At 39.5% G+C, this 22,806-nt stretch overlaps 2 protein-coding genes across 2 annotated transcripts in view; one reads left to right on the forward strand and one right to left on the reverse strand.

Annotated features, from left to right (window-relative positions):
* The window catches only part of LOC118805159, a 1,027,118-nt gene that overhangs the window by 760,403 nt on the left and 243,909 nt on the right, over positions 1–22,806 (forward strand). The gene's annotated exons all lie outside the window — the stretch shown is intronic.
* On the reverse strand, positions 8,777–14,747 carry LOC118806232 (olfactory receptor 13C9-like). Its single transcript, XM_036567705.1, has 2 exons — positions 13,986–14,747; positions 8,777–8,887 (listed from the first exon to the last, which is right to left on the reverse strand). The coding sequence occupies exons 1-2, from the start codon at positions 14,745–14,747 to the stop codon at positions 8,777–8,779; spliced, it is 873 nt and encodes a 290-aa protein (XP_036423598.1).

Below are 22,806 nucleotides of genomic sequence, written 5' to 3' on the forward strand. Positions count from 1 at the left end.
ACAATTAATATCTCAAAAACAAAATCATGAAAACATCTAGAATATTTTAAAATTTAATTCAATGATTTCATATGGATTGTGTATATAATAAATAGCGAGTTTTACTTTCCAGCTGTAATAAATGGCTGAAAAATAGGTTTCTATATGTATAGTTATATGATCAAAGTGGACTGGCTTTCTTTATTTTAGACAGTTAAATTTACACAGCTTTCCCATTGAGTACAAATAAAGTTAAGTGAGGAGTAAATTTTGAATATTAGAGATTTGTTTTTTCATTTTTAATGAGCAGTGTAGATATACTATTAGTTTTCTATGCAGTGGTACTGTATGTTGATAGATATTTTCTCATGGCATACAAAAGAAAAATAGCCATGTATAGGTTTTAACAAAAACGTTTAAAAAGACGTTCTTTTCCACATCATTTTCTTGACTCTACTAGAAATCTCTTGCAATTTCAAACCATACATAATAGGATTAATAAGAGGAGGAATGACCAAATATTCTACAGACACTACCACAGAAAAAATCTGAGGTACATGTCCTTCAAATCTGCTGTTGATCACTTCAAAGCAGGAGGTAAAAGTGAAACTGATGAAAATAATAAGGTGTGGGAAGCAGGTCTGCAGAGCTTTTCTCCTGAACTCTTTTGAATTCTTTAAGCAGACTTCAAGTATTCTAATATAGGAGTAGATTATGAACATCACTGGTGGAAATAGCAGAAGAATTAAACCAAACAGTCCAAATGAATTGCTAGCAGATATGTCCCCACAGCTTAATTTAGCAATTGCGGAATGATTACAGTATATTCTGTTTAATTTAAATTTACATAGGTGAAGCTGGTATGTTATTATTATTGATATGCCATTGATAAAGGAAGGCATAAACCAACAGAAAAACAAGAGCTTTTTCACAGTGGACATTTTTACAAGTGTTGCGTATTGTAATGGTTTACATATGGACACATATCTGTCAAAGGCCATAGCTGATAACAGTCCGAATTCTGAAGCGCCATATGTGTAAATACAAAAGGCCTGAAACATGCAGCCTGAGTAAGAAGTAACTGGTCTTTCAGACAGAAAATCACTCAGCAGTTTAGGATAAATGGAAGTCGTTCCAAAAAGGGAATTGAAAAGTAAAGCAGCAATGAAAATGTACATCGGCTCATGGAGACATTTGTTTGTGTAAATGACAAAAATGATAACAGTATTACAGAAAATAATCAACAGATAAACTGCCAGAGTAATTATAAAGTAAAAATATCTGTACTTCTGCAGTTCAACATGCCCCTCCATTACGAAGTACGTAACATCAGAAGAATTATCCATGAATTCCCATGAAGTAACCCATGAATCTCTAACACATCAGATTTGTCTGTAAAATGTGGTGCTGGTCACAGTAACATTCTACTTCAATCATACATGATTTGTTTGAAATGATAAGCAATGATGAACTGTGGCCTTACAATCAGGCAATGGGGAGAAAAATGGCTTTGTGTGTATTTATACTTTCTCGAATAGTTACATCTAATTATTCATGGACTAAGTGACAAGTCTCTAGTCCAGCCCACCTTTGATTCTATTGCAACAGTCAAACAAAGAATGCTTGTAAACTACTCGATTGATTAAGGAAATTATTAGACATTTCTTATTAGCATAACATTATATATATATATATATATATATATATATAATCAGATCAATAGAATAAACTTTACTTTTTCCCATTACTTTTTCCTCTGTGGAACGTCCTGTCTTTTATCTTGGTTAAATGTTTCTGCAGCTTATTTACTTATTTTGTCTTTGTGTAAACAGATTGTCCTACGTTCCTTTGCTTTAGGGTCTCTTCCTGTCCATGCTTTTTCGCTCTGTTTCAGTCCCGCATTTAGACTTTATTTTACTTGATGCTGGAACTGTTTCTGTTCTTGGTTCTGATCCATTTTTGTGTCCCTGATTAAGATAAGTCAATTTGAAAAAGTAGTATGTTTTCATTTCTCAGTACAACATGACAATTTTTCTACACACATTCATATATACATAGTGTGGCATAAAGTGGCATATAAGTGATGAATGAACTGAACTGAAAAGGGTTAAGATTAGTCAAGGTGAATGAAAGGAAAGTGTCTAAGAAACCCAGGTGGAAGTTGGAGAGGTTCTGGATTAGTCCAGGGGGGTGTTGAAAAGGGTCTAGATTACTCCAGGTGGATGTTGGGAGTATCAGTGAATTAAGTTAATTGTCTTTTTGGGGGAACAGGCTGTTGCAGTGTTTGGAAGTGGTGTAATGGATGCTCTGGTATCTTCTATCAGATAGCAGGATGGTGAAGAGTCTATGAGATGGGTGGGAGGGTTCGTCCACAATGCTGGCAACCTTGCGGATTCAGTGCTTGTGGTAGGTGGTGTTGATTTTTAATAAAAACACCTTAATTATTTTCACAACTGTCCTCACAATCTGCCATAGAATATTCCGGTCTGAGATGGTGAAGTTCCCATTCCAGACAGTAAGACAGCTGGTCAGCATGCTTTTTATTGTCCTCTTCTAGAATGTAATGAGGATACAGGGGTCAACAATCCCCTCCTTCATCTTATGAACATTAAGAGATAGCATGTTGAGTCTGCAAGCTGTTCCACTTCCTCTCTGTTTGCGGACTCATCATAGTAACTGGTAAGACCCACCACTGTTGTATCATCAGCAAACTTCCGGATGCGATTTGAGCTGTGCTGCAGCACTGTCGACAGTTAGCAGTGTAAATAACCAGTATTCAGGTTAGTGGTGCTGGAAATGGTCTTGCTGAACCTGACACACTGAGGTCTCCCTGTCAGGATCCAGTGGCAGAGGGAAGTGTTCAGGCCCAGTAATATCAGCTTTCCAATACGTTGCTGTAGTATGATTGTGTTGAATGCTGAACTATAGTGTATGAACAACATTCTAAAATAATTGTCTTTTCTTTTGAAGTGGCTGAGTGAAAGATGAATCACAGATGATATTGTGTCCTCTGCAAACTGGTTAGGGTGTGACATGTAGTGAATTGGATCCAAAGTGGAATGAAGACTGCTCTGTATTTGTTTCATTATCAACTGCTCAAAGCGATTAATGATGACGGTTTGGAAGTAGTCCAGGACAACTGCCTGGCTCCCAACAATGTTGAAGATGTCTATTGTCATATGTGAGAGCTGGTCAGGACATCCCCTGAGCACCCATCGAGGCCTGTTATTAGGTCCAGCAGCCTTGTGAGGGTCAACTCTGGAAAGAGAAGTTCCAAGATTTACTATGGATAGACTAAATACTTGAGAGGAAGGGAGTTCTACTTTACTGGCTGGTTGTTCTATGCATCAAACTCTCTCAAAAATCATTCAGTGCATCTAGGAGTGAGACATCACTATGACTGGCATGTGCTGTCACTTTGTAGTCAGTGTTGGCCTGAATGCCCTGCTATATATGCTATATCCTGTCATCTTTAGAAAAGAAAATACCATTCTTTTCTGCAGGAGCATGTGTGCCAGTGTTTCTTCTGAACAGTAGTTCTCCTTTAAAGACTTAGTTCTCCTTTAAAGAAGGGCAGGGTCAGTTGAAGAGAGGGCTCACGGAAATATCTGACTGTGTATGTGTCCTGCCTTCAAATTCAATGAGGTATTGCTGTTCTTCATTAGGTGCTATTATTATTATTATTAATGAACTAGGAGTCAGTGTTGATCAGCAACAATATAAAGTGAAACAAATGGTAACACATTCTTAATGAACAAGGTGTTACTGTGTTCTTCATTAGGAGTTAATGATGAGCAGGAACAATATTATAAAGTGAAACACATTCACTCATAACTAATGAGCTAGGAATTAATGATGATCTGGAACAGTATTATAATTTGAAACACATGGTAACTTACTATTAATGAACTAGGAGTTAATGATGATCTGGAACAGTATAATAAAGTGAAATACATGGTAACCCACTATTAATTAAATAGGAGTTAATGATGATCTGGAACAGTATAAAGTGAAACACATAGTAACTTTCAGAATTATAAGCACATGTTAGTGCTCTATTAAACCTAAAGCTGATGCTGATGTTCTGTTATGAGTGCATGCTAGCTAGGTAGTCAAGTTAGCTAATGAGAGCTAATAGGCAGTAAAACATTGTGCCTCAAATATGAAACAGAAAGATGCGTAATTAATGTATTTGCAGAACACACTGTGTTCTCTTTCAGTAGTAATGTCAGATTTTTATTTAGTTTTGTTTGGGTATATTATTTTCAATAATATAGCTAGCTAACTCACATTTGGACTGTTTATAAATTAAAAAGGGCTCAATAAACAACTTATTTACTCTTACTTTTTTCAAAATTTCTTCATTATCATTTGTACTACAGTACATTTCTTTAGGGGCTTTTATTTCTAACGCATTTCACTTCATTATACTGTTCCTGATTATCATTAATTCCTAGTTCATTAATGATGAGTTACCATGTGTTCACTTTATAATACTGTTCCTGACCATCCTTAACTTCTAGTTCATTAATAATGAGTCACCATGTGTTTCACTTTATATTGTTCCTGAACATCATTAGCTCCTAATGAAGAGCAGCAACACCTCATTTATTATCTAACAGACAATAATTACACAATCACTTGGTAATATTTAAAACCAAGTGAATTTGAAGGCAGGACACATACACAGTCAGATATTTCCATGAGCCCTCTCTTCAACTGACTCTGCCCTCAAGAGGATTTTAAAGGAAAACTACTGTTTACAAGAAACACTAACACACATGTTTCTGCAGAAAAGAATAGTGTTTTTTTTCCTAAAGATGAGAGGTACGTATTGAATTCTGGTCCATTGAATTCTGTAGTATTTTAGCAGTTGTCCCATTTGTAGGCTGATGTGCAAATTGGTTCACACTGCCAAATATGTGTATTAGCCTTTTAAGATTTCTGATCAAAATAAACACATGAGGGACATCAGCCAGTACAGTGTGGTGTGATGCTCCCAGCCTTCTCTGAGGATACCTGTTTCTGTGAATGGAAATGGAGGATATAATCCATTATACTGTAGAGACTGCATACTGTGTAGTGTATTGCACTACTGTTAGAAGTGTTGGAATACACTACATCAGTTAGTAGTTCAGTCGTAGTAACCTTGTCAAACTCACCTACTGAGCAATTAATGTTGAATTGATCGGTAATTTATGAGTAGTTATTCTAAGAAACCATAGTTACTAAGTAATTATCTATGAGACTTGGTAGTTATTGTTTAGTTAATAGTGAACTACCCTAATCATTAGTTCATTATTACCTACTGAGTAGTTAACTAGTAGTCCTTGGTAGTTAAGATTAGTAGGAACGAATGAGTACTCACGAAACAGTATTGTAAACTGTTACCATTTGGCTCTTGCAGTGCTGAGAGCTGCATTTCCATCTGTGTTAATCATGACTGCCTGTTGACTGCCCAGCTCCTTACCACTTGTCCTTTCCAAGAAGTTTGATGTCCATGTGAAGTTTGTGAGTGAGAGGCAGTCCTATGTAGCGCATTATAATGGGTCATTCCACTTTGAGTGGCATTTGTGGCTTCTTTGACATGAGGGTCTGTTTTAGAGTGGGCAGACTAAAAAGGGCTTGTCAGAAGGATACTCACTGGTCAAGTTCTGGTACATCTACTGGTTTGCCTCTGACTCTTGACCGAAGGAGAAGAAGAATCCCAGAAAACTTTTAGGGGGCTATATATCTCCATCATGAGCCCTTGTGTTGTGAAGGAAATTGCTGGTAATGCAGCAGGTGTGGAGACTTTAATGGCAGGGATGCTGACCTTGAGGCCATACCAGGTCCCACAGCATCACCCAGTGCTTCAGAAGCAACCAGTTAGCTGGTGCTGGGTTCCAAAGTGCATACCAGTGTTCCAGAGCACACCAGTAAGCCATAGTCAGGTCACACAGCTGCAAAGTGTTCTGAAGAGCACTATAGAGCTGGCTTTTTATGTCCTGCCTGTGGCTGAAGGCCCAGCCACTTTACTCCTCTTTCCTCTTGCTAAAGGCCTAGACATCCCCTGTCCTCCTGACTGTCATTGAAGGCTTAATTGTTCCAGTCTTTTTAGGTATGGTTGAAGGTCCAGTTGCTACTGTATTTCAGCCTGGTCTGATTGGCTAGTCATTCTTCTTCTCCGATGAGGACCAGTCAATCCTGTCATCCTGCCTATGGTTTTAGGCCTAGACACTCCTGTCATCCAGCCTGTGGCTTAAGGCCCAGTTGCTCCTGTCCTCCTGCCTGTGGCCAAAGACCTAGTCTTGTCCTTTTGTCTGTAGCTGAAGGCCCAGACACACCTGTCCTCCTTCCTGTGGTCTTAGTAGCTCCTGTACTAATGCCTGTGGCTGAATGCCTGTTCGTTCCTGTTTTCCTGCCTGTGGCAGAAGTCTCAGCTACTCCTGTTTTCCTTTCATCCTTTGAGCGGCAATCAGTGCCAGATCCTCATCTGGTTTTAGAACTAGCTTCCTGTCTTGTTCTAGTACTGGCCTCTTAGAGTCTGGTTAGCCAGCTTCCCAGTGTTCTGCTCAGCTGGGCTTCATGGCTGACCTGGCACCCTCATTCAAGTACATGTCTCTGTTTTCCAGGGAGTATGGTAGAACTCAGATGTCTGTGTTATAGTATCAGTGAGGTAGAACTCAAGTATGGATGTCTGTGTTACTGAATAAGTATGGTAGAACTCGGGTATGTACTGTATACGTGTGGTATAACGTATGTATGGATGGTTGATAATGTATAAGTGGTAGAAGTTAGCTTTGAATGTTTGTTACTGTATAAGTGTGGTAGAACTCAGGTACGGATGACTGTGTTACTGTAAAAGTATTGTAGAATTAAGTAATTGGTGTCTCTTTTACTGCACAATTTTAGAGAAACTCAGGTACGGATGTTTGTTAGCGTATAAGCATGGTAGAAATTAAATTTGGATCATCTTTTTAATCTTAAACTTCTATTGTGAGTTGCTTTTCAACATTTCACTACTGTATACAAAGTCCTATGATCTGCCAACATATCTGGCCAGTAAAGACTGATTCTGTTTTTCTATGTGAGATTGAAGTAGTTAACGACAAATGCATTTACATGACCTCTCTACCACAACATACCTTTAATCTGTGAATGTGGGAATGTCAATGTTGTATTCTGCTTGGATGCTAATCTAACAGATTTAGTGGAAAATTGCTCTAGAATGGACAGGAACTCTCTCAGAGAGACTTTTCTAATATTTTCCTGACAGGATTCACACTGTTATTAAGGAAAGGGTGCTTGTACCCAAATATTAGAGTAGGATGTCTGCAGAGGCCAGCCCGTTCAAGTCAACTGAAAAGGAACAACGCATGCCTCATGATTTGCCTAGTGAGACTCCAACCACCAGTGACAAAACACTGGATGTCTCCTCTGCAAAAGAAAACATCAGACGCTACCCTGTTCAAGTGACTAAACCCCCAGATCATCTGACACTGTAGGGCTGCTATGTGGACACATACTTAAAAAGAAATTAACTGTATGTAGTTATGGTTGTGAGCCTGTTTCAATTATGGGGCTGAATAATCCTATAATAATAATGGTAGCTAGAATCAGAACACCACCTGAACTCATGGCCACCTGTGGGAGCTGGAATCCATCCATATCCAAACCAGCGCCCTTCATAGTGTACTCCTTTCCCTCTTAGTAATAGAACACTCTGAATTTGAAATGATTTTAGGTATACGCTTGCTAGAAAAACACAACCCCACAATTTCCTGGTATGAACATGAAATCCAGAAATGATCATCAAACTCGTATTTCCCCTCCTGTAGTTTTGACATGGTCGACTTCTGTAGAGAGCCCAAGTGCTGACATTGACATGAACATTCCCCCTGAATACACAGAGCTTGACCCAGTCCTTCCCAAATCCTGAGTCTACCCCCTAACTCAAGAAGAGGAACATGCCATGGACACTACTATACAAAAAGCAATTGACCAGGCCTTCCACATCCCCAGCAGCTTCAGGATTCTTTTTGTTAAGAAAAAAGACAGAGGGCCTCTGCCCCTGTATTGACTACAGGGACTTGAATCAAATCACCAAAACATACCCATATCTTCTTCCCCTTGTTCCAGTGGCTCTTGGACAATTGAACGGAGCACAATATTTCACAAAATTAGACTTGAAAAGTGCTTACAACCTGGTAAGAATCAAAGAGGGAGATGAGCAGAAGACTGCTTTCGTGACCACTAGGGGGTACTATGAATACTTAGTCATGCCTTTTGGTCTTTCTAATGCTCCCTCTGTCTTTCAGGCCTTTATTAACAATGTGCTTAAGGATATGCTTAGTAAATTTGCTATTGTATATATTGATGACATTCTCATGTATTCCCCTGACTTAGATTCCCACATCAAACATGTCCAAGCTGTCCTAAAAAGGCTCCTTGAAAATAATTTCTTTGTGAAAGGAGAGAAATGTGAATTCCACATCCAGTCAGTTTCTTTCCTGAGTTATGTCATAAGTTCCAAAGTTCCAAAGGGGTCATCATGGATGACCAAAAAGTAGATGCTGTTGTTAACTGGCCTACTTTGACTTCTGTGAAAGAACTCCAGAAATTCCTTGGTTTTGCTAACTTTTGTCGACATTTCATTTTAAGGCTTTAGTAGTATTGCCTCTTCCCTTACCACACTTCGTAAGGGTAATCCTAAGAAGCTTAGCTGGACTGAGCAAGTCAAAGAGAGCTTTTAGCACTCTGAAGGAAGCGTTTCCTACAGCCCCTATACTAAAGCGCCCTGACCCTTCTTAGCTGTTTATTGTAGAGGTTGATGCTCCTGAAACTGGGATAGGTGCAGTTCTCTCCCATCGTTCTGGTAATCCACAAACACTCCACCCTGTTGCTTTCTATTGCCCCACGCTGACACCTGCAGAGAGAAATTATGGAATAGGGGATCGTGAATTACTGGCTGTAAAACTCGCATTAGAAGAATGGTGACACTGGCTAGAGGGAGCTAATCACTCTTTTATAGTTGTAACTGACTATAAAAACCTTGAATACTTACGTAATGTCAACCCCCTCAATGCCCGCCAAGCCCGATGGTCCCTGTTCTTTTTTAGGTTTCATTTTAGTATTACCTATCGTTCCAGATCTAGAAATACCAAGGCAGATGCCTTGTCCCATCTGCACCAAGGTGAATCTGTCGAATCAACACCATCAAACCCCAAACGTGTCCTACCACCTAACACAAAGGTGTCCTCAATCTGCTGGGAAGTCGATGAGGAGATCCAGAAGACGTTAAAGAACTTTCAGTCCCTAGTCAGAGAAGCTTTACGTTCCCCCACTGTTCTGTGACAGACTAATTACATGGGCTCATTCTGCTTTTACACTATATTGCCAAAAGTATTTAGTAGTATAAAGTATCAGGTGTTCCAATCCAAAAGTCCAATTGTGAAATTTCCTCACTACTAAATATTCCACAGTCAACTGTCAGTGGTATTTTAACAAAGTGGAAGTGATTGGGAACGACAGCAACTCAGCCACGAAGTGGTCGGCCACGTAAAATGACAGAGCGGGGTCAGCGGACGCTGAGGCGCATAGTGCAGAGGTCGCCAACTTTCTGCAGAGTCAATCGCTACAGACCTCCAAACTTCATGTGGCCTTCAGATTAGCTCAAGAACAATGTATAGAGATCTTTATGGAATGGGTTTGCATTGGCCGAGCAGCTGCATCCAAGACTTACATCACCAAGCACAATGCAAAGCATCGAATACAGTGGTGTAAAGCGCCACCACTGGACTCTAGAGCAGTGGAGATGTGTTCTCTGGAGTGACCAATCACGCTTCTCTGCCTGGCAATCCGATGGATGAGTCTGGGTTTGGCGGTTGCCAGGAGAACAGTACTTGTCTGACTGCATTGTGCCAAGTGTAAAGTTTGGTGGAGGGGGGATTATGGTGTGGGGGTGTTTTTCAGGAGGTGGGCTCGGCCCCTTAGTTCCAGTGAAAGGACTCTTAATGCTTCAGTATACCAAGATATTTTGGGCAATTTCATGCTCCCAGCTTTGTGGGAACAGTTTGGGGACGGCCCCTTCCTGTTCCAACATAACTGCACACCAGTGCACAAAGCAAGGTCCATAAAGACATGGATGAGCGAGTTTGGTGTGGAAGAAATTGACTGGCCAGCACAGAGTCCTGACCTCAACCCGATAGAACACCTTTGGGATGAATTAGAGCGGAGACTGCGAGCCAGGCCTTCTTGTCCAACATCAGTGTCTGACCTCACAAATGCACTTCTGGAAGAATGGTGAAAAATTCCCATAAACACTCCTAAACCTTGTGGAAAGCCTTCCCAGAAGAGTTGAAGCTGTTGTAGCTGCTAAGGGTGGCCGACATCATATTAAACCCTATGGATTAAGAATTGGATGTCACTCAAGCTCATATGCGTGTGAAGGCAGACGAGCAAATACTTTTGGCAACATAGTGTATTAATGGTCACCCTGGGAAAACATATACACAACAGCTTTTATCTAACAGATATTGGTGGGACACTATGAATAAGGACATTCACTCTTTTGTAGCTTCATGTACCACATGTTCCCAATGTAAGACTCCCAAGACTTTACCCGCTGGAAAACTTTTCCCATTGCCAGTTCCCGTTCAACCCTGGTCACATTTAGCTGTTGACATTGTTACTGACCTACCTGACTCGCAAGGATTTACAACCATTTTCACTGTCATAGACAGATTTTCATGTAGCGTTAGATTCATACCCTTCTCCTCTATTCCTGCTGCTTTTCAAACCGCATAAGTCTTGTTTAATCAAGTTTTTCATGTTTTTGATATCCCAGAAAACATTTTATCAGATAGGGGCCCCCAGTTTACCTCCCAAGTTTGGTCAGCTTTTTTCAAACATGTAGAGGTCTCCATCAGTTTGACTTCCGGGTATCATCCCCAATCTAATGGGCAATGTAAGCACATGAATCAGGAATTAGAAAAGTTCCTTAGGATGTTCTGTCACAATAACCCCTTGGACTTGTCCAAATTCCTCCAATGGGCCAAAACTGCTCAAAACTCCCTTATTAGCTCGGCTTCTGGCCTTACCCCTTTTGAATGTGTCCTTTTGTACCAATCCCTGTTAGTACCTCGCACAGGTATGACCACTGATGCCCCAGCTGTCGACATGTGGATGCAACGGAGTGAGAGGGTTTGAGAGAAAACTCATCGGAGGATAGAGGTTGCCCTGCAACAGAATAAGGAAGAAGTCGACCATCACCGTGAAGAAACCCCCGTGTATAAACATGGAGACCGAGTGTGGCTCTCAACAAGGGAATTTATGGAGGGAAGTAAAAAGTTGCAACCAAAGTATATTGGACCATTTAAAGTTCTCAAACATGTTAATGAAGTGACATATAAATTGGATTCCCTGCCCCCATTTTAGAGTTTCACACTCATTTCATGTTTGTCCAGTGAAACCTGTTACTTCAGGGCTTTTGGAAGAGGCTACGCTGGGTGTCACACCACCCCCTCCATCGGAGATAGATGGAACACCCGCATTTGCTATGCATCAGTTGCTGGACTCCCGGAGATTTGGAGGTTACCACACGTGACATCCTGAATCCAGATTTCGTTGCTGACTTTCATAGTTGACACTCCTGTTCCCTCCAGGAGGAGCCCTCCAGTTCCTTTCCTGAAAGTCTGTGGGGTCATCATAGACGGACCCTGTGTGTCCAGCGCTGCGGCGGCTCAGGGTCTGCTCCTGTTCGTATCTCCGCTCCATTCCATTGTTTGTATTTCTGGTTTTGACTTATTTTCCTATTTTTTGACTTGCCCTTTATGCCTGACCCTTTTTTGGACTATTTGCCTGGTTATGTTTGTGTTTTTGTATCTCTGGCCTTTTTTGGATTTGACCTGTGCATGTTTTCTGACTACGATTGTGGATTGTGATTTCATCAGTAAAGTCTCTAATTCACTTTTTACCCATTCTACACCACTCTGTCTCAGCACAGTCTCCATGAGCCATGTACATTTTCACTGCTGCTTTGCTTTTTCAACTCTCTTGTTAGATCAACTACCATTTATCCTAAACTGCTGAGTGGTTTTTTATCTGAAAGACCAGTTACTTCTTACTTAGCTTGTCTGTTTCAGGCCTTTTGTATTTACACATGTGCTGCATCACACTTCACACTGTTATCAGCTAAGGCCTATGACAGATCTGTGTCCATATGTAAATCATTACAATACGCAACTCACTAAAAATGTCCACTGTCAAATAGCTCTTATTTTTCTGTTGTTTATTTTCTGCTGGTGAAATTGAATATTAATAATACTAACATCCCGAAATTTAAAATAAACAGAAAATACTGTAATGATTACTCAACTGCTAAATCAATGTGTGGAGAGACATTGGTAACAAATTTATATGGACTGTTTAGTTTAACTCCACCACTGATCTTGGTATTTCCACCACTGTTCTTTGTTATCTACCCTTACGTTTGAATATTTAAAGTCTGTTTAAAGAATTCAAAAGAGTTCAGATTTTCATGTTTTCTCCCGCTTTGAAGTTATTAACACCAGTTTAGAAGGAAATGTACCTGTTATTATTTCTATGATTGTGACAGTTGAAAATTTCATCATTTCTCCTCTTATTAATCCTGTTATGTATGGTTTAAAACTGCAAGAGATTTACAGTAAAATCAAGAAAATGATCTGGTAAAGGAAGACACCTATGTCTACTTAAATGTTTCCCCATAAACCTTTACATAATTATTCTTATTTTGTGGGCCATGAAAACTGATAGTATAATTATTTTTCTTGTTTCTTTCCAACATGTTGAACACATTTAAATGTATACCAACATATATTACCACTGTATAAAAACTACAATATATAAACTGCCAATTAAAGACAGTTTGACTTGTTTTGCAGAGGCTGTTCCTTTATTTACTTTGTTTGGACTCAATAAGAAAGCTGATGAATATTGACTATAAATCCATAAAACTTCTGCTTTATTCCTTCATTGCATCTGAAATGTACAGCAGCTACATATCATATACATGATCCTTATAAATTATTTAATTGAACTTTTAAAGGTTTTAAACTTTTAAACTTTTAATCAGAGTCCAAAATATGGTTGAGGTGTTTATTTGATTTTGATATCAATATGCTGTCAAAAATAAGAACTGAAGAGTGAAAAGTGGTTCTTGATTCATGTTTGCAATAGTTAGTTGACAAGCCAGAGACATATGCATGTGACTGAATGAAAATATTTCTGTCCTTTAAATTGTAGTATTCAGTTTATTACAATGTTGGAGTGGTATCATATCTAAGGAACTAATCTACAGTTAAACATCCAAAACATAATATTGTAAACCTGAGCGTTTTGGTTAAAGTAAGCTCACCACACTGATCTTGAAAAAGAAGGAATATCAGACTGTATCAAAGTTTAGTTTACAGTTTAAATTTGTTTTCTATATCCTGTTTTTACAGTCTGATCTGCCCTCTGATTATTGTGGTCGACCTCATGCCCTTTTGAAATAAAAGAAACACAATTAAAAGATTATACCTTCCAGCTGTAATGAATGAATGCAACATGGGTTTCTGTGTTTATAGTTATAGGATCAAAGTAGACAGGCTTTCTTTATTTTAGACAGTTAAATTTACACAGCTTTGCCATTGAGTATAAATGATGTTGAGGGAGAAACCAGCTATGCACATTAGAGTCTTTTTTTCCTTTTTTTTTAATGAGCAGTGTATATGTTGTATTAGTTTTGTATGCAGTTGTACTGTATGTTGATAGATATTTTCTCATGGCATAAGAAAAAAAATAGCCATGTAAGAGTTTTAAGAAAAACATTTAAAAAGACATGTCTTCCTTTTCCACATCATTTTCTTGACTCTACTAAAAATCTCTTGCAGTTTGAAACCATACATAATAGGATTAAGAAGAGGAGGAATGACCAAATGTTCTATTGACACCATCACAGAAAAAATAAGAGGTATATTTCCTTCAAATCTGCTGTTGATCACTTCAAAGCAGGAGGTAAAAGTGAAACTGATGAAAATAATAAGGTGTGGGAAGCAGGTCTGCAGAGCTTTTCTCCTGAACTCTTTTGAATTCTTTAAACAGACTTCAAGTATTCTAATATAGGAGTAGATTATGAACATCACTGGTGGAAATAGCAGAAGAATTAAACCAAACAGTCCAAATGAATTGCTAGCAGATATGTCCCCACAGCTTAACTTAGCAATTGCAGAATTATTACAGTATATTCTGTTTAATTTAAATTTACACAATGGAAGTTGGAATGTTATTATTACTGATATGCCAGTAACAAAGGAAGGCATAAACCAACAGAAAAATAAGAGCTTTTTCACAGTGGACATTTTTACAAGTGTTGCATATTGTAATGGTTTACATATGGACACGTATCTGTCAAAGGCCATAGCTGCTAACAGTCCGAATTCTGAAGCTCCATATGTGTAAATACAAAAGCCCTGAAACATGCAGCCTGAGTAAGAAGTAACTGGTCTTTCAGATAGAAAGTCACTCAGCAGTTTAGGATAAATGGCAGTTGTTCCAAAAAGGGAATTGAAAAGTAAAGCAGCAATAAAAATGTACATCGGCTCATGGAGACATTTGTTTGTGTAAATAACAAAAATGACAACAGAATTACAGAAAATGATCAAGAAATAAACTGTGAGAGTAATTATAAAATAAAAATATTTGTACTTCTGCAGTTCTACATGCCCCTCCATAAACAAGTACGCAACCTCAGATAAATTATCCATGAATTCCCATGAAGTAACCCATAAATTTCTAACACATTACATTTGGCTGTAAGATCTGATGCTGATCACAGTAACATTCTGCTTCAATCAGGCATCATCTATTGGAACTGATAAGCAATGATGAACTGTGGTCTTACAGTCAGGCTGTGGTGAGAAAAATGGCTTTGTGTGTATTTATACTTTTTCGAATAGTTACATCTAATTATTTACAGGCTAAGTGACGAGTGTGTAGTCCAGCCCACCTTTTTTTCTATTGCTACAGTTAAACAAAGAATGTAGCAAAATCTACTAGATATTTTGATATTTCAATAGTATATATATATATATATATATATTCTGACGTGATTACAAGCTTTTTTTCAAGCATCTTGAAAATGGAAATTCTCAATACAATTTAATACACTAGACAAGAATGCCCTTCTTTAGGGCCCAAACATACCTGATTTCTTCCACACTTATACAGTAATATAGAGATCCATACCTGAGTTCAACCAAACTCTTAAGGAAAAAACATAAACATTTATCTAAGTTCTATCTGAAAGGACCAGTGATACAGTTCATGGGTGCCAGGTCAGCCACAGAATCCAGGTGAGCAGAAGACTAGGAAACCAGCTAAACTGGACTCTAGGCGGTGGTCACTGAATGGAAGCCAGTGCTGGTACAGAATGAGGGTCTGGCACTATAACTGAACAATGGACTACACAAACAAAGGAATGGCTGAGATTTGAGCTACATGCCTACATCTAGAAGGACAGTTGCGACTAGGCCTCCAGTCATAGGAAAGGACAGGAGCATCTGTCAAGCAACCTGTTTGAAATCATATGAGCTGGAACTGGAGTGATATAGTGTCCCAAAATTTTCTTTGTAATTCTCCTTTTCTTTCAGCAGAGGTTCAAGAGCAAACTGGCAGAGGTCCCAGTGCTTGGCCAGTCAATGAGTAGCATCACCCTGAATAGCCCTCTTGTAGTCTGTACACTCCCAAACAGGTCTTCATATTAAAGAAGCTACAAAAGGCATTCAGAATTGAATGACACATTGTAATAGGCTAAAAAGAACTGCCGCTCAACCTCAAACTCTTGACATCTCTCCGGTGCTCCATCAAACTTCTTGGGAAGGACAAGCGGTAAAGAGCTGGGCTTGTTGGCAACCATGTGGGGCATTCTGTCTGATGCAAACTTTGTTGGTGAAGCCTTCTGACATGTATGAGGCTTGTAGGCAGGCTTCATGTACTGAATAACAAAGTTGAATATCTGGATAACACATTAGCATCTACAAAGCATCTGCGCTGGACCATCCAAATAAAGTGTTACAAATAGTTGCATAGCTAACCTGTCCCGGGTTATCAAAGGGGCAAAGCGCATCTATGCACAGAAAATTCACTGACACTTTCAGGACACCAGAGACACCTGGCTTATGTGGCAGGGCATTGAGGCCAACACTGACTTCAAAATGACATCATGTGACCAGAGTTCTGAGTGGCCGAAGATCCAGCCACTTGTGTCCTCCGGCATGGGCTGAAGACCCAGCTACCCCTGTCTTCCTGCCTGTGGCTGAATGCCCAGTTTCCTGTCCTCCTACCTGTGGCTGAAGTCTTCAGTCTCCTCCGGTCTTTCTGTAATATTCTGTGCAGCTATAGTGCCACCTCCTTGTCCTGTTCCAGTACTGAATTCCTATTCTGTTGCAGTGCTGGCCTCTGGATTCTGGATCAGCAGGCTTTCCAGCCTCCTGCTCATTTACTTCAGTGCTTGGTTTTCTTTATGAACTCACCTGTGAGCTCTAATCAAAGTAAAATATCTTTTGTAATATCATGTCTGACCGACCAAGCTTTAGACTGGGCAACCGCTATCTGGCCTAAGACCTAGAACCAAACTTACAGACAATTTTTGAAGGATTTTCATTTGGTTTTTGATCACCCTAGGAAACTCAATGGTGAACTTTTAACAAAACTTTGCCAGGGTAATCATTCAGTTACTCACCAGAATTCCACACCCTGGCAGGTGGTAGTGGATGGAACAAACCAGCTTTATTGGTTATGTTTCGACAAAAACTGAACCCTGAAATTCTCACTGATTTAGCATGTAGAGATGACAATTTAACAGTAGATCAACTCATCAACCTAGCAATTCTTCTTGATCAACTTCTGCATGAGCATAGACACCACTGTGTTAAAAGAAGAGGTAAAGGGGGGGGGGGCACGTGACCTTCTAACGGATGGGTGCTTAGATCTGGGCGCCGTTCCCACCGTCGGAAATATATCATTTTATTCCAGGGACAGACTGTTGTTTTTTATTTTATTCAATGCCTAAAGTGTTGAAGACATGTCTAAATCGCAAGAAAGTCGAGATTTTCCGCTCTTTAATGCCTCACGGCCTCAACGCACCAGCACTGCTAAGAAGAAGAGCCTCGACGAACATGGTGACTCTAGCCAAAACGACCCAGTGCTAACCGAAATGCGAGAAATTAGCTCTCAACTTGGATTAATCGACTCTCGGCTGGACAGCATCGACACGCGCCTCAATACCATCGGTAGCTCCATATCCACACTGCAGGAATCGCTGGTCACTTTAACAGAGAGAGTTTCCTCTAATGAAGCCCGCCTGTCTGAAGCCGAGAACAGGATCTCCACGCTGGACGACTCCGCACATACTCAGCAGACTGCGATAGCTAAGTTGAAAGGAGAGCTAGCGCAATTGCTAACAAAAGTTGATGACCTGGAAAATCGGAGCCGGCGCAAAAATCTGAGAATAATCGGTCTCCCTGAGAAAGCTGAGGGTTCCGATTTGGCAATGTTTCTAAGAGATATGCTCCCTGTTTGGCTGGAGCTTCCCGCCGAATTGAGCTTGGAGATCGAACGGGCGCACAGAACACCTACTGTGCTCTCAAATTCGAAGACGACGCCACGGAACATTACGGTCCGGTTCTTGCGCTACACTGACAAGGAGATGGTGCTTCGAGCTGCCCAGGTGAAACGGCATGTCCTGCATAACAATAGCACCATTCATATTTTCCAAGATTCCCCGCAGAGGTAATGAGGAGTCGTCGGGAGTTCGAGGCGGTGAAAAATACTCTTGCGGCTAAGCACATGTACCGGGGCTTTGCTTACCCCGCAAAGCTGCGGTGTCTTCACAAAGGGAAAATACATCTGTTTTCGACACCGGCTGCAGCTCAGGATTTCTTGAAAACTCTTGAGGCCACACATTCACAGGAGTTAGCGGAAAAAACTCTTGAATGACTATGACTTCGCAAGTCACTGGGGTGAATAGCTGACAGGCGCCATTCTCCGGGTTCGAGGCTCTGTTTTATGGAACGCATACGGTTGATGCAAATCACGTTTGTCTCGGCCCAGTTGTGATGCGGAACTCGTTCTAATTATGGCATTCACTATAACAAGTAGTATTTTTTTTTTCTTTTTAATTATGTATGTATTTTTATCTTCTTTTCCTCTAGTGGTGATTGGCGTCATGTCTGTCATTTTTGTTTTTGCCGATGGTTGGGGCTGTCTCGGTTGCTTTGCTGCCGTTCTCTGGGCGTTTCATGTTGTTCCCCCTGATCATGCCAATAGGGCACTATGCTTCATTTGTAGTTTTGTTACCCTGTCGTTTGGGGATGGGGTTGGGAGGGTGGATATGGGTTTTACTGGGTCGTTCTATAGTTGTTAGATTACAAAAAGCACTCAATGTTCAGTCTCTCACATGGGCCACACATATAGTCAAGACATACATCCTTTTTCTGGTAAGATATGGATAGTCTATATAAATGTATTACATGGAACGTAAAGGGTTTGGGCCACGCAGTTAAGCGGAAAAAAATTGTAACCTTTTTGAAAAAAGAGAAAACTTCTATAGCAATTCTCCAGGAGACGCACCTTTCCGATAAAGAGCATTTAAAATTAAAAAGAGATTGGGTTGGGCAGGTTTTCTTCTCCTCTTATTCCTCAATGCCACACAGAAGAGGTACTGCAATCTTAATTAGTAAGCATCTACCGTTTATATGTGAATCTCAAATTAATGACCCTGAGGGAAGATTTGTTTTAATTTCAGGTATACTGTTGGGTCAACATGTTACCATACTTAGTGTCTATGCCCCCAATGAGGATTCCCCCAAATTTATGTTGGACATAGTATTATCTTTTAATCAACATTGTAAAGGGATGGGACTCTTGGCAGGTGACTTTAACTGCACATTGGACCATGTAATGGATAGATCTTCACCCAGCACATTTTCTAATTCTAGATCTTCATCAGTTTTAAAAGACATGTGTAAGAATACTGATCTAGTTGATATCTGGCGAGAACTAAACCCATCGACTAGAAATTACACTTTTTATTCTAACCCACATGCTTCTTATTCCAGAATCGACTATATCTTTATCCCAAGTAGCTTTGTCCACACAGTCCAGTCCTGCCAGATTGGTTCAATTGTCTTATCAGATCATGCCCCAGTTAGTGTACATGTTAATTTTGGCACTCCTGTATGTAAAAGCAGACTCTGGAGATTTAACTGTTCCCTTCTATCGGATTCTGCATTCTGTGACCTAGTGCGTTACTGGATCAAAGAATATTGGGAATTTAACAAGGACTGTAATGTCTCACCATTTATGCGATGGGAAGCTTTGAAGGCCACAATCCGTGGGCATATTATATCTTACACCTCATCATGTCAAAAAATGAAAATACAAAATCGGATGTATTTAGAAAAAGAAGTAGCATATCATGAGCAGTTGCACAAATCAAATCCTAACAAATCTAACTGGGCTTCTTTATGTAGTGCCAGAGCTAAACTTAATCTAGAATATACAAGTCATATTAACAAATTACTATTCCTTTCTAAACAAAAGTATTATGAATATGGGAACAAACCTAGTAGGTTATTGGCTTTCAGATTAAAAAAGAACATTCAGAGCGATTAATAAAATCTGTGAGGACATTGACGGGTTCGCATACATACGATCCAAAGTTGATCAATACAACCTTTAAAACTTACTATGAATCCTTATATAAATCTCAAAATAAAGTTTTAGAATCTGATATTACTGCATATTTAGATAATATACCACTTCCGGTGGTCTCAGACAATGACAGATGCAGTCTTAATGCCCCTTTCTCCCCCGAAGAAATTTTTGGTGCCGTCCAGTCAATGCCTTCACGGAAAACACCGGGACTGGATGGTTACCCTGCTGAATTTTATAGAACATTTTGGCCTGAACTTCAACCTATATTGATGCCAGTTATCATGGATCTGTGTACCCAAACTACCATGCCTGAAACCTGGAAAACCGCCTCAATAAGCTTAATACTTAAGAAAGACAAAGACCCAGAAGACTGCGCCTCTTACAGACCAATCAGCTTAATAAATGCAGATTGTAAAATCTTTGCTAAAGCTCTGGCACGACGATTAGAGGTGATCTTACCTAAACTCATTAACCCAGATCAAACTGGATTTATAAGGATGCGATATGGTTCTGATAATATACGTAGACTGTTGAATATTATTGACTTTATTAGAAAAAGTAATGATCCCGCCTTTATTGTTTCTCTCGACGCAGAGAAAGCTTTTGATAGGATCGAATGGCCATTCTTGTTCGCTGTCCTTAAAAAATTTAATTTAGGTCCTACTTTTATTCATTTAGTTAAACTGCTATATGCCGATCCGTACGCTACAGTCAATACAAATGGGTTGCTCTCTGAAAAGTTTCAGATAAGTCGAGGAACAAGACAAGGCTGCCCTCTCTCTGCATTGCTTTTTTCCATGGTGATTGAGCCACTGGCAGGAACAATTAGATGTTACCAGGACATTTCAGGTATTAGAGCAGGAGGAGCAGACCATCGAATCTCACTGTATGCGGATGACATTTTGTTGTATATGGCCCACCCAGAAAAATCTATTCCATCTATAATGAAGTGTATTTCAGAATACAGTAAATTTTCTGGTTATAAGATCAATTTTTCAAAATCATTAGCTTTACCTTTAAATATATCCCTTAACACACCTTGGGTAGTTGCATCCCCCTTTCAATTAGCGTTAGAGGGTTTTAAATATTTGGGTGTTCATATCACCCCAGACCTTAATAACCTTATTGACAAAAATTACCTTCCACTTATTAATAATATAAAACATGATCTTACATTATGGAACTTTCTCCCTATTTCCTTATCTGGCAGGATAAACATAATAAGAATGAATATCCTCCCTCGCTTACTCTATTTATTTCAGTCAATCCCTTGCCATTTATCCACAATTTTCTTCAAGGATCTAGAGAAAAGTTTCTCAAAATTTATATGGAATAATAAAAGGCCAAGACTTAAATTTTCTAGATTAATAAGAGCGAAGGAGGAAGGTGGTGCTTGTGTGCCTAATATGCAGTTGTATTATTGGTCATCTCAAATAAAGCATATGATCAGCTGGTGTACAAATAGGTTGGATTCTCGCTGGGTCTCTATGGAAACAGGGGCATGTAGCCCTATTCCTCTTGATTGCTTACCGTTTATTAATGATGCTGCAAAGGTGAGGTGTGTCTCTGAGAATTTTATTTTACACAATACCCTTATGGCCTGGACAGATGTTAAGAAATATCTTAAGATTCCTCATTGTCTTTCACTACTGTCCCCTCTGGCCCACAACCCAGATTTACCTTCTCAGCTGAGTAACTCTGGACTCTCAGCTTGGCTTAACAGAGGGATCAAAAACATTTCTTATATGTTTTCTGGTAGTTTGCTCAAATCGTTTACACAATTGCAAGAAGAATATGAGTTACCTAGGTCAGATTTTTTCAAATATCTTCAGATTCGTCACCTGATCACCTCAGCCATTAAGGATGGGAGATTTAGAAAGGAATTAACCGATCTTGAAGTGTTGCTAGCTAAGAAGGACCAGACTAGAGGATTGATTTCACTAATTCATGGCATTTTGCTAAAGAGTGTTAAACCATCGTCAGACACTCTGAGGGGAATTTGGGAAAGGGACTTAGACCAACCTATCTCAGAAGAGGACTGGTGCAATATTTGTAAAGGTCTGTTTCCCAGGTGTACCTCATCTGGTGTTCACGAGCTTAACTTTAAATTCATGAATAGGATATACTTTACACCTGTTCGCCTACAGAAGATGTTTCCAGACAGAACTAATTTGTGTTTTAAATGTAAAACTGAAAAAGGAACGTTTTTTCATGCCTTTTGGCAGTGTAAAAAAATTGGCATTTTCTGGGATAGAGTACACATCACGGTAGAAAATATCCTTCAGACACAATTTCAGAAATCCCCTGCCCTGTATCTTTTGGGAATAGGAGCAGAACATATTTTTGATACTGATGGCAAATTTTTGTTTCTAATGTTTTCATTTCTGGCAAAAAAATGTATCCTAATTCGATGGGCCAGCCCCTCTTCACCATCTATTGAGCAGTGGCTTTCCCAAGCTGCAACTCTGCTTCCCCTGGAAAAACTGACCTACGATCTACGTCACCAGACGGACAAATTCTGGAAACTTTGGGTCCCACTGTGGACTTACATAGAAAATCTTTCTTAAAATCCTATGTATGTTGGCCTGCTGTGTGAGATTTAAATGTATAATTGTTAATACTGAATAGAATGCAATAAAAGACAAAATATATAATTTTTGTTGTTAAAATGCTTTCTGATATTAAAATTGTGGGCCAATATGCATATCTGCTATTTTTCAACGACATATTGGCCTATACTGATACATAAACATTTATAAAATGTTGACATTGACACTACATATATTTGGATTACCATTACAGAGAAATATAACATGTATATCTGCATAGTTACGAATGCAGTGAAATGAATAAAATGTCACCTAAATGTTTTGCTTTTCTAGAGTACAATAAATACATAATCAGAAAAGAAGAGGTAAAATATCAGTGTCTGTGCCTCGGGAAAACAATGAACCATAGGAACCCATGCAATGTAATGCTTTGCGCTTGTCACCTGAGGAGAGGCTTTCACTGTGGCAGCGGTGGTCACATTTTGGATGACTGTCGGGCCCATCTGTGTAGACCTCAGGTGCCAACCCCTGTAAAGTATGTGGAGAATACTCCGCATGC

The sequence above is a fragment of the Colossoma macropomum genome, unplaced genomic scaffold (assembly GCF_904425465.1).
Source record: "Colossoma macropomum unplaced genomic scaffold, Colossoma_macropomum, whole genome shotgun sequence".
NCBI classification, from domain to species: Eukaryota; Metazoa; Chordata; class Actinopteri; order Characiformes; family Serrasalmidae; genus Colossoma; species Colossoma macropomum.

Bases quoted from the DNA above. Each gene is read 5' to 3' on its own strand.
- LOC118806232 (XM_036567705.1), bottom strand. From the start codon at position 14,747: ATGGATAATTTATCTGAGGTTGCGTACTTGTTTATGGAGGGGCATGTA. The intron at 8,888-13,985 runs GTGATCAACAGC...TTCTCTCTGCAG, and splicing joins CTTTTACCTCCTGCTTTGAA to GTGTCAGCGTGGGGCAATAG.